The sequence below is a fragment of the Littorina saxatilis genome, linkage group LG10, assembly GCF_037325665.1.
Source record: "Littorina saxatilis isolate snail1 linkage group LG10, US_GU_Lsax_2.0, whole genome shotgun sequence".
NCBI lineage: Eukaryota > Metazoa > Mollusca > Gastropoda > Littorinimorpha > Littorinidae > Littorina > Littorina saxatilis.
Genome location: NC_090254.1, coordinates 3,181,468 through 3,194,828, shown reverse-complemented (window position 1 = coordinate 3,194,828; position 13,361 = coordinate 3,181,468). Strand labels below are relative to the sequence as shown.

Genomic DNA, 13,361 nt, shown 5'->3' with positions numbered 1-13,361 from the left:
TGTATGCATGCATGCATGCATGTATGTATGTATGTATGTATACGTGTATGTATGTATGTATGTGTGTATGCGTGTGTGTGTGTGTGTGTGTGTGTGTGTGTGTGTGTGTGTGTGTGTGTGTGTGTGTGTGTGTGTGTGTGTGTGTGCGTGCGTGCGAGCATGCGTGTGCGAGCATGCGTGTGTGTGTGTGTGTGTGTGTGCGCGTGCGTCCGTGCATGCGTACCCGCATGGGTATGCGCCCAGGGGCGTGGATGTATGCTTTCAAGAACTTGTTTTGTGGGTGCCTACGTTTGGCTGCGCACACACAAAACACGAGTTAGCCTTATTTTATTGAAACAAAATGTCTACAAATGCCCATCGCCAAACCCTTTGGCTTACAGGAGTTACAGAACCAGTGCCGACACAAACATCTATTTTACAGTAGGCGATTTCAACTTGCCTCAAGACAGGCTAGCCGGCCGGATCTAAAAGGATGTTGACTTTCAGTAATCAGTTAGCTCTCACAACCCTCCATCCTTGATAGACGATGTTTGGAAATTACTCTGTCAGAATTTCCAAGCGTTGTTTAGAGAGTTGCACCCCATTTTAGTGAGTCAAACAATAACACGTTGTGTACCTGCAATCGCAGCAAATAACTGTACTCATGTGTATGGTATGCAGTGTCCGATATTTATCCTACATACGCGAGAGAGACCATGCATTAGATAACAATATCGTTCAAACCACATGTGTGTATATCATGTAAATGAGGTCATGTCAAGCAAGTCTGGCAGGGACCTGTTTTTCCACTGCTTATGATGCCAAAGTCACCGAGACAAACGATATTGCGCTCGCTAATTCCTCTCGATGAATTTTTAGAACTAACACGTCACGCTACACTTTCCAGAGTGACGTTTCTTTGCGTTGACGTAAGAGAGCGCACGAGGCATTGGAAGAGATCGAGGTTTCAACAGAAGTGTCTTGAATTTGGCCGCCTCGACTGAGGGACATTTTCAGTAAAATACACGTAAGTACAGTATGTAGGATAAACGGAATACTACATGGCTTGCTGTGTCGTACCAGATTTACACTCGTTGCTTTTTCAAATAGTGAACAGCTCTCTTTTGCTCGCAGTTCAATATTTAAAAAAAACAACTTGTGTAAAACTGGTACGACACAGTAAGCCATGTAGTATTCTTTCTATATATATAATGCCTTTTTCTTTCAAAAACCTGCACATCGGAGCCACAGTTCACTGGCAATAGCTTGCAGTGATCGCTGAGCACGCGTGTTTTTCAATCTCCCGCGACCTTAATCGACCTCAGGCAAAACACGTTGTCGGCGATCACTCGGGACAAGCGATCATTGCCGCAACAAATCGTAACCTCGGATGTAAATATTTTCTACAGAAATGGGGTCATATTGAGCGGAAACTGCATAACATAGATATCGGAGTCAGTTATTCGCTGCGATTGCTAGTTTTAACTAGACTACCACGTGTTATTGTTTAACTCGGTAAAGTGAGGCGAAACTCTTCCGCAATGCTTGAAAATCCTCACAGAGGTATGTGTTTATTCTATATCTGGTGTTGCTATCTCCAATGTTACAACAATGCTGGCGGTAAGGTAGGGGAAACAATATGGACGCGCCCAACGTGTCCTTACATTGCAGGTGCCTTTCCTTCAGAGGGATTTATTTGAATAATCCCCAGAGTCATAATTGTATGAGTTAATCTAAAGATACAATTAACACATCTATCTACTTGTGGTGTCTTCAGAAAGGATACTTGGTTGAATCAATGAGACAGACAGATAATACAGGACCAAGTTTCCTTTATTAGAAGGTGTCCTCTCATCAGATGGTCTGACAATGCAGGTGTCCCGCAGCAGCTAGTGAAAGATGCAGTGCCTACTTAACTATGACGTCATTACTAAAGATGACCTCACTATTGAAAGATGACGTCACTAGTGAACAAACAACAACACGTCACTAGTGAAATATGACGTAATGACTAAAAGATTACGTCACTACTGAAATATGACGTCACACTATTGCCAGATGACGTCACTACTGGAATATGCAGCACCAGCAGACGAAGTTGGTGAGGACGGGCCTGTTATTGGCTGGCACCAGGGGGCGCACGTTGCCGTAGCGCGAGATGGGTACGGACTTCTCGCTGGACGGTAACCTCCACAGGACTTGCAGCTGCAACCATGGTCAAGAAATGGACATTAGACATGAAGATAGACCTCGATCCACAGCTGCAACCACGGTCAAGAAATGGACATTAGACATGAAGATAGACCTCGATCCGCAGCTGCAACCACGGTCAAGAAATGGACATTAGACATGAAGATAGACCTCGATCCACAGCTGCAACCATGGTCAAGAAATGGACATTAGACAAGAAGATAGACATCGATCCACAGCTACAACCACGGTCAAGAAATGGACATTAGACATGAAGATAGACCTCGATCCACAGCTACAACCACGGTCAAGAAATGGACATTAGACATGAAGATAGACCTCGATCCACAGCTGCAACCACGGTCAAGAAATGGACATTAGACATGAAGATAGACCTCGATCCATCGCTGAATAATCAGCATTCCAAACTCCACACAACGCTAAAACCAAAGGGAATTGAGCAAGTACAAGCAGCTGCAACAATGGCAAAGACATAGACATTAGACACGGAGCTGGACGATAACACAGCACTGGGCAATCATCAATCAAAACTACATGCAATCTCAAAAAGCGAAGAGAATAAAAGCCAGAGGTGGCACGAAATGTTGGCCCCAAAACGCGTTTTCGGTTCTCAGCATTTGAGTTACTTTGAATATCATAGAATCATTGTGCGATGGAACTTTGACATCAAAATATTCTTCCTTGAAGTGATCATTTTCAAAGTAATTTCTTCACATTAATTTGACATCATTTTGATGACTTAAGACGCCAAAAAAAAAAGATCTAAATTTTCGAGCCATCTCTGCCCACTAAGTCCTCTAAATACACAGACAACGCCGGACAGTGAGTGACGTCACATGCAGAACCAGCCTCCTCGCACCTGAGAAAAAAAGAAACATCGAGTTAAGCAAACGCCTCCCATCCTCTTCAAACATCGAGTTAAGCAAACGACTCCCATCCTCTTCAAACATCGAGTTAAGCAAACGACTCCCATCCTCTTCAAACATCGAGTTAAGCAAACGACTCCCATCCTCTTCAAACAGCGCTGACACACCGCAACAGGAAAGTTTGACTTTGGATTTCGTTTTTTGAGCTGACTACCAAAACTGTTCCACTCGCTCACTTGTCACAATGCAAGATGTTTAGTACAGTCAACTTTCAGCTTAAAATCCAAATGAATGCTGTCAGGCAAGTCAAAGTACAAACGTGTGTATTTTAACAGCACTTGGAAGACTCTGGGAGCGTGTGACAGTGACATCTTGAGCAGAGGAAAGGCAGATCTTCCAATACACATATGTTTCTGACCGAAAGACTGCTGTTTAACATCTGGGTTGGGCCACTGAAAAAATATCCTCAACTGTTTGTGTTCAGTGTATCAGGTCTAGATTGGGACAGTCTTCGGGCCTCATCTTCTGCTAACCTGATAGTTGGCTAACCGTTTGCACGCTAAAAAAAAAAAAAGCAGCGATTTTTAACTACCTTTTTTCCGCCTTACAGTCGGTTTCTTTCCGGTCTTGTTTTTCTTTGTTCATGGACGGAAACTCTGACGTTCTTCTTCTTCTTCTTCTTCTGCGTTCGTGGGCTGAAACTCCCACGTACACTCGTGTTTTTGCACGAGTGGAATTTTACGTGTATGACCGTTTTTACCCCGCCATTTAGGCTGTCATACGCCGCTTTGGGAGGATGCATGCATGGTATCTTCGTGTTTCTATAACCCACCGAACTCTGACATGGATTACAGTCGATGTGAAATCGGTTGCTCGTTGGCCATGTCAAGAACACGTGAGGTTTTCATTTTCATTTTCATGTTCATTATTTTATATTGTCCCATCGCTGGGACATTCGGGTCGCTTCCTCCAAGTGGAAAGCTAGCAGCAACAAAGTCACGCTACCCAGGTGTCTGCGTGTTTAGATGTCATTATGGCAGAATGACCGAGGTCTTTTACGTGCCACTGTGGTGACATGGGGGGGTAGAACATGAATACCGTCTCTGAGTCTGCACATAAAGTTGGACCCGTGTCCGTCCCGGTCCGGATTCGAACCTGCGACCTTAGGATCACAAGTCCAGTGCTCTACCACCTGAGCTACCGGGTTGCCTTACCTGGTCAGGCGAGACGTGGAGCGGCTGGTCCACGACGAGGAACTGAACGGTCTCCGAGCAGGGCGGGGTGGTCAGAGACCCCCGGTAGTAGAACATGTCGCGACGTCCCGGCAGCAGGGCGTCAGGCGTCAGCGTGAAGGGCACGGAGTGTTCTGCAAGGTCAACGACAAGCGCAACGACAAGGTCAACGACAAGGGCAACAACAAGGTCAACGACACGGTCAGCGACAATGGCAACGACAATATCAACAACAAAGTCAACAACAAGGCCAATGACAAGGTCAATATCAAGGTCAACAGCAAGGTCGACAACAAGGTTAACGACAAGGTTAATATCAAGGTCAACATCAAGGTGGACAACAAGGTCAACGACAGGGTCAATATCAAGGTCAACAGCAATGTCAACGACACGGTCAAAACCAAGGTCAACATTAAGGTCAACGACGAGGTCAACAGCAAGGTCAACGACAAGGTCGACAGCAAGGTCAACGACAAGGGATGAGACTCCCCGGGTAGTAGAAAACGCAACGACGTGGGGACTTGGGCGTCTGCTAATGAACACAATAATGAACTTATCTCAAAATCGTGATCAGTACCTCGCGAGATTCATCGCCGATTTAGAGATTAGTTGATTATGTGTACCATAAGTGTTTGCCAGTCTGTCTGCTTACACGATCACAGGGTCTGTAAACGTAACGTTTTGTTTTGTCAACAATAAACAGTTCCAATAACGTATACAATTCTTGTTTTTTGTTAACGAACGTACCGACGTCATCGAGCCCTTGAACAGCCTGCAGCAAGTGATAGAGCTGATCGTTCTGGTCGCCGCGCTGCGAGCTGATGGGGATGGCTACTACTGTCAGCCCGTCACGGTGCAACATGGCCTCGCTCACACTGCCGTGCTCCGCCTTGTAGTGTACCATGTGGATCTGATACAAAACATGCTGATTTGTATGTATGCATTATAACTCTGCTTTAAGTCCCTCGTCACGATGTTGTGTTCATGACGTCAATAAATTAAATGTCATTTGAAACGTCCTCCTGTTGAAGACCAGGGGCGATTTTCACGAGAAAGTTACCAACCGGTAGGGAGTCAGCCGCGGTGTTGGATTGGTTGAAACTGAGATTTGTTATGATTTCAACGAATCCGGCCCCGCGGTTTGTTATTACCCGTTTGGGTTTGACCCACTTTCGCTTCGTGCACCCCTGCCCAGCGGAGAAATTAGGTACAAAGTTACAACACACACAACACGGAGAAAATAGGTACAAAGTTACAACACACACAACACGGAGAAAATAGGTACAAACTTACAACACACACAACACGGAGAAAATAGGTACACAGTTACAACACACACAACACGGAGAAATTAGGTACAAAGTTACAACACACACAACACGGAGAAAATAGGTACAAAGTTACAACACACACAACACGGAGAAAATAGGTACAAACTTACAACACACACAACACGGATGGAAACAAACGACAACAATGAATGTTGTCCGTTGCTGAGGGGGATGGTGCCCACAGACAGACGCGTCATGACTTTGTGGTGCCCCATGTGAATCTGATCTAATATAAAACATGTCGACGGTAGCTCTTACAACACTAGGCACAGTCAAATAAAAGCAAAAAGATGTCAATAACTGTAGATCTGTGCAGGCGTTTACATTGGGTTAAAACAAAATCCGCTTGGACACACACACATACACACATACACACATACACACACACACGCACTCACATACACACACACACATACACACACACACATACACACACAGACACACACACAGACACACACACACACACACACACACACACACACACACACATACACACACTACTTGGCTGCTTTCACAGCAGTTAGGAGTTTGTGCTAAATCGTCGTATTTCAATAATAAGGCTGCTCTATACGTCCAGACAAGCTAAGATGAAGACGATAAGGCACTTTGATACTAATGTCTTTACCTGAAACATTAACTTCATCTGGCTTTGAACCTATTTTGAACGAAAATATTCTTATGTAAAGGTTGATACACTTTTCATTTAAGACTCCCCCCCCCCCCCCTCCCCATTTTGCACCTGTTTTTACAGATGTTTGGAAGTCGTAAACGAAGGCTCCACTTTCGCAGTTTGGTCAACGTTACAGGTGAACGCTTCAGTGTGCACCGTTCTCGCTTCTACTTAGAGTTGTAAAGCAGAACGTACCTCTCCCTGGAACTGCTCGTCATCGATGACGTGTTCAGAGCCCCTGCTGTAGGGACTGCCGAAGTGCATGTGCACGTGGTCCAACACGTACTGCATGACGTCACTCTTCTTGCCCACGTTGCACAGACGTGGCCTCGTCACGTCACTTGCAAACGTCAGCATCACGTGATGACCTGTGGCGCAATGTTATAGTTGGTTTAAAGAGTGTTTTGCTAAATAATTATGGATATAATATATAATGAGCAGTACGTTAGAGTTATTGCCCTTGCATAATTATAACATGACATGCGCATTGCAACAACTGTACAACATCTGCCACCATGTTTAAACCGCACCATGCAGCTTGGGAGATAAGACTGCATCTTGAAACCAATAGACCACTTTGGGAAATAACTCCGTCGGGTGTGTCTGAGTTGTGGAAGAGTGAATGCCCTTGCCAAAATCTCTGACAAACAATAGAGGGGCTAGTCACTAGCGAGGGGTGTGTCTGAAACACGTGAACAGGAGCGCGTGTTTCCGACACACCCCTCGCTAGTGATTGGCCCATCCAATGTTTGTATTCACTCTTCCACAACCTATACAAACCCGACAGAGTTATTTTAGGAATTCGTCCAATGAGCGGTGCTAACGGTACTTGGTGGGAATGCTGTGTACGTCCAGTGTCTGAATTACAGTAGGGTTAGACGTAATTTTTGTTCTATATCCTTGTCACAAGGGCTTTGAAACACAACTCTGAGGAAACGTTCTACCGTAAGAACCAACAAAAAACATTTGCATATTTGTGTAGCACATGCTTCGCGCGTCTCCAAGGCACACAAAGCTACATTGATCGGAAGCAATAGCGATGATGTATTGTACTAGTTAGTATTGTTGTTACTGACAATGCTATGGTGGTTGTTGTTGTGCGTCCTGTCTGAGGTGTGCAGCATTCAGCTTATGTGTGTGTGTGTGTGTGTGTGTGTGTGTGTGTGTGTATGTGTGTACGTGTGCGTGAGTGTGTGTGTGTGTGAGTGTGTGTAAGTGTGTGTGTGTGTGTGTGTGTGTGTTTGTGTGTGTGTGTGCTCTGAGTCTTACCCGAGTCGTGCAGCTTGCCCTTCATGGAGACGTTGCCCATGCTGTACTGTGGGGTGGGCATGCTAGCGCAGCGTGCCCTGTGGCGGTCCAGGGCGATGGGTGACTGCAAGTGACCCCCACAACACTGGGAGATCCGCCACCACTGGGACGGGCCTGTCGACCGTCACACACACCATTCACTTTTTTTCTTCTTTTTTTTCTTACTTTATTGTCCCATCGCTGGGAACTTTGGGTCGCTTCCTCCCAGTGGAAAGCTAGCAGCAGCAGAGTCGCGCTACCCAAGTGTGTGCGTGTTTAGGTGCAAGGTGCAATCAGCCATCTGCACTTATTGCAGAATGACTGAAATCTTTTACGTGCCACAGTGGTGACACGGGGGTCAAACATGGATACCGTCTCTGAGTCAGCACCGGCCCGGATTCGAACCTGTGACCCTACGATCACAAGACCAGTGCTCTACCAACTGAGCTACCGGGCCCCCTTCAACCATGGTCAAGCTATATTATGTGTTCTCTCTTTGCAGTTTGGTATAGACCTGTCAACCGTCACACACATCATTCAACCCTGGTCAAGCAATATTTGGTTTAAACATAGTTTGATTCAAAATACATGACATGAAACAATTGAAAATATATAGCTAGGACACGAACTCAAGAGAAAGCTTATTTGACGTGACCAAAACAACACAACATTACACAACTATTCACGCTGGTGGACACGACAATAATAAACCAGAAGAACAAATTGTGGCGATGGGGAATGGGGAACTAAATCAAAACAGACAAATCTACAGAGGAAAAAGGGGGAACAACATACAGGCAACCAAAAGAAAAGACAAGAACGAATGCGCGAGGATAACAGAAAATGAGTTCTGAGAGATGCAGCATGAATACTCAAGTAGATATAATTATATACATTTTTATGGAGAGGGCGATATCTGTTCTCTCTTTGCTACAGACCTGTCAACCGTCACACACAACACTCAACTATGGTCACGCGATATTTTCTCTCTCTTCTCTAGTTGTGGGCAATCACACTTACTAAAAGAAGAGTGCATAGCTGCTTAAGCGTTTTTGAAAAAATGTCCATATCGTTATTATCTGTATTTCATCTTTTACATTTAGTCAAGTTATGACTAAATGTTTTAACATAGAGGGGGGAATCGAGACGAGGGTCGTGGTGTGTGTGTGTGTGTGTGTGTGTGTGTGTGTGTGTGTGTGTGTGTGTGTGTGTGTGTGTGTGTGCGTGCGTGCGTGTAGAGCGATTCAGACCAAACTACTGGACCGATCTTTATGAAATTTGACATGAGAGTTCCTGGGTATGATATCCCTATATGTTTTTTTCATTTTTTGGATAAATGTCTTTGATGACATCATATCCGGCTTTTCGTGAAAGTTGAGGCAGCACTGTCACGCCCTCATTTTTTAACCAAATTGGTTGAAATTTTGGTCAAGTAATGTTCGACGAAGCCCGGACTTCGGTATTGCATTTCAGCTTGGTGGCTTAAAATTTAATTAATGACTTTGGTCATTAAAAATCTGAAAATTGTTAAAAAAAAAACCATTTTATAAAACGATCCAAATTTACGTTCATCTTATTCTCCATCATTTTCTCATTCCAAAAACATATACATATGTTATATTTGGATTAAAAACAAGCTCTGAAAATTAAATATATAACATTTATTATCAAAATTAAATTGTCGAAATCAATTTAAAAACACTTTCATCTTATTCCTTGTCGGTTCATGATTCCAAAAACATATAGATATGATATGTTTGGATTGAAAACACGCTCAGAAAGTTAAAACGAAGAGAGGTAGAGAAAAGCGTGCTATCCTTCTCAGCGCAACTACTACCCCGCTCTTCTTGTTAATTTCACTGCCTTTGCCATGAGCGGTGGACTGACGATGCTACGAGTATACGGTCTTGCTGCGTTGCATTGCGTTCAGTTTCATTCTGTGAGTTCGACAGCTACTTGACTAAATGTTGTATTTTCGCCTTACGCGACTTGTTTATGATTAACAAGCTTATTAAGGAAGTAGGCTACCAGGGCCTAGGTGCACGAAGCAAAACGGGGTGCCCCCTAAATGGGTGGGTTGGATTGGTCGAAATTGTGTTTTTATGTGATTTTAACCAATCAGACTCCGCGGCTTGTTGCTACCCGGTTGTGTGACACACAGGTACGATGTGTGCACATCAACCCTGGCAATCGAAAGATAGCGGATCACTCATAACAAGGTGAGCCAGAAAGCTGAAGGCAATATCTTAGACACGATGGAAAGATAGCGGATCACTCATAACAAGGTGAGCCAGAAAGCTGAAGGCAATATCTTAGACACGATGGAAAGATAGCGGATCACTCATAACAAGGTGAGCCGGAAAGCTGAAGGCTATAATTTATCTTAGACACGATGGAAAGATAGCGGATCACTCATAACAAGGTGAGCCAGAAAGCTGAAGGCAATATCTTAGACACGATGGAAAGATAACTCATAACTCATAACTCATAACTCATAACATTTTATTGATCCAACAAAGGAAATTAATTTAGTCATCAGCACATATAGGTCATTAATTAATAACTATAAAAGAATAAAAGAAGAAAATTCATAAAACCCATGATATAAAAATACCCTTTTTTCTTGCACACCTGACACACCGACACACCAATACACATGCATACATGCCTACATACATACCTACATACATACCTACATACATACCTACATACATACATACATACATACATACATACATACATACATACATACATACATACATACATACATACATACATACATACATACATACATTCCATGTTAAAGTGTAGTTAAGAACATCACAGTAATTATATCATTGTTTGGATTAACAGATAAGTTTTTATGTAAATGATGATAACAACAATCCATAATTAACGCTATTGCACTACCAAGGAAGAGACCAACCAAACACATAAAAACCAATAACAGTAATCATCATCAGCTATCACAGGTATCACAGTAGATTAGCCATCAGGTAGTTAGACTCAATTGGGCAAAATATAGTGTCAACACCATCACAACAAAGCTAGAGCTCATTTTCACAGCATTAGTTATGATCAAAGGTCAAACAGTCATCAAATCATATTAAATCTATCACTAAGAGGTACATTTAAAAGGCATCACTGATAGTCTGTGGCCAGGACGATGGCTCGGTTGCTGTTAAAATATCTCACAGCTGCAGGAAGAAAAGAACGCCGAAAACGCTCCGTTCGACACCTAGGCATGAGAAACCGAGCGTTCCGTGTGATGCGGAGATCCATCAGTGCGTCGTGGAGGGGATGCCCTGGGTCGAACAGAATAGCTCTGGACTTACTCATAGCGGGTCACTCATAACCAGGTGAGCCAGAAAGCTGAAGGCTATATCTTAGACACGATGGAAAGATAGCGGATCACTCATAACCAGGTGAGCCAGAAAGCTGAAGGCAATATCTTAGACACGATGGAAAGATAGCGGATCACTCATAACCAGGTGAGCCAGAAAGCTGAAGGCAATATCTTAGACACGATGGAAAGAAAGCGCTCTTAATACAGACAATAACTGTAAACTTGTGAGAGTTAGCCTATACGGAACCAGTCGCTTGGCGCCTGAAAGAATAAGAAGCATGGAATGGTGAAAGTCGTGTCAAAGTTTAAACACTGTTTCATTCTTGTCACAGATTCATGAAATGTACAATCAAAACGTGTACGAAGAAGTCATTTTCTCACGTTAATGCTTCTTTTTATCTTCGTGCTCGTTGAACCATGGTACAACAACGACGGCAGAAGTTTATTGGGAATGCATGTTGGAAACTCCTTAGCAGGAAGTAAGGTTTGCCACTGTTAACAATGGTCTAAGCGGCACTCTTTTGACCTTGACAGCAAATGAAAACGCAGTTCCTATCTGGATGCAAATAATGATGTGACCACACTCAGTACACGCGTAGCATGTTGTGTGATCCCAAGGGTTTCTAGTGTAAAGTGGAACATCCCTTATGAGACGTCCAACAGTCTGAGAAAACCCAGTCTTAAAAAAGAGTTTTTTTAAAACAGAAAGTCTGAGAAATTCAAGGTCTTAAAAGGAAGGGAGTCTTAAAATGAGAGGGGGGGAGGGGGGTCTTAAAATGGGTTTCCATTGAACTATATGTCATCCTATTTCTTCCGAATAAAAACTATTTTAAATCAAGTTAGGTTTTTATAATGTAGTCCCCAGGAAGAGCAAAACGCCTGAAGGCTATTTCACGCCGTTTGATTGAGATAGATTGAATTCAGTTCTCCTTTGCCTCTTGAGATGCGAGCAGTCACCCCCCTTCGTTATAGTTAGTTAATTAGTGGCTAAGTGAGCTAACTAGTTGATAGGTCAATACATCAGTGTGTGTGTGTGTGTGTGTGTGTGTGTGTGTGTGTGTGTGTGTGAGTGTGTGTGTGTGGAAAGCCGTTTGGCTCATAACCATTACACGTGTAATAAATAATTCATACACGTGTACGAAATAATTTATACCCGTGTATTTATTCTTTACACGTGTATACATTAGTTAATACACGTGTAATCAATTATTTTATATTATGGACGTGTATTAATTATTTCTTACACGTGTATTAATCATTTCTTACACGTGTATGAATTATTTCTTACACGTGTAAGCATTATTTATTACACGCGTTGTAAATGCAGGAGTCACGTGGTTAAGCGATTTAAAATCTCGGACTGGGAATCCACATGAAAAACACTAAGCGTCAGTCTTCATTCAAAAACATCCCCTCAAGCGGCGTCACCATTTTGAGCAAGTCGTACATTTTCCGATTCAAGTTTTAATGCACCGCTGATTTCTTCCGGCGTGTATATATACGTATAAATTATTTCTTACACGTGTATGAACTATTTATTACACGTGTATACATTATTTCTTACACGTGTATACATTATTTATTACACGTATACATTATTTATTACACGTGTATACATTATTTATTACACGTGTATACATTATTTATTACACGTGTATTGGTTATGAGCCAAACGGCTTTCCATATGTGTGTGTGTTTGTGTGTGTGTGTGTGTGTGTGTGTGTGTGTGTGTGTGTGTGTGTGTGTGTGTATTGTCACCAACCTGCAGATGACGACGGGTTGTAGCTGAAGTGGCGGTCGGACGGGGAGCACATTTGTTCTTTGTACGGCTCACCCTGGCCCAGCGCAACATTATACGTCACGTCTATCTCCCCCTGGCCATTGTGTTCCACTGACGTGATGTAGGCACCACTAATGGCAGAAACTAGCACCGACAGAACTACAAGCTGTCTACCTGTCTGAGCCATTTCCGTGGGAGAGCCTTGCGTAGACTATGCACTGCGTTTGAACAGAGTGTGTGTTGTCAGCAAAAATAATACGACGTGAGCTGTTCTTTTTTTTTTTCTCTCTTTTTTTTTGGTTTGAAGGTTTATGTTGAGGAGCATGCCGATTACACATAGATGGGCGGATCAATTGCGATCAATAAAATGACTGACATTTCAAAGCGCAATAAACGGAAATGTTCGTAATTTGTCAAGTGTCCCAATTAAAGTGTTCTGAGCGTAATGTTATGTGACAGTTACTACCCCCCAGGCGCTGTGTGTGTGTGTGTGTGTGTGTGTGTGTGTGTGTGTGTGTGTGTGTGTATGTGTGTGTGTACGTGTGTGTTAATATGTGTGTGTGTTTGTGTTTAAAGTGTTAGTGTGTGTGTGTGTGTGTGTGTGTGTGTTAATATGTTTGTGTTAGTGTGTTTAAAGTGTATGTGTGTGTGTGTGTGTA

At 43.1% G+C, this 13,361-nt stretch overlaps 1 protein-coding gene and 1 long non-coding RNA gene across 2 annotated transcripts; both read right to left on the bottom strand.

Moving 5' to 3' along the window:
* Window positions 1-311: 311 nt before the first annotated feature.
* LOC138977967 (carbonic anhydrase 1-like) lies at window positions 312-13,076 on the bottom strand. Its single transcript, XM_070350570.1, has 6 exons — window positions 12,685-13,076; window positions 7,559-7,711; window positions 6,485-6,657; window positions 5,036-5,198; window positions 4,271-4,422; window positions 312-2,184 (listed from the first exon to the last, which is right to left on the bottom strand). The coding sequence occupies exons 1-6, from the start codon at window positions 12,887-12,889 to the stop codon at window positions 2,047-2,049; spliced, it is 984 nt and encodes a 327-aa protein (XP_070206671.1). The 5' UTR covers window positions 12,890-13,076; the 3' UTR covers window positions 312-2,046.
* Window positions 10,055-11,212, bottom strand: LOC138979168 (uncharacterized). The gene is made up of 2 exons (XR_011459912.1): window positions 10,341-11,212; window positions 10,055-10,280 (listed from the first exon to the last, which is right to left on the bottom strand). It is a non-coding gene; the product is annotated as an uncharacterized lncRNA (long non-coding RNA).
* Window positions 13,077-13,361: the final 285 nt, after the last annotated feature.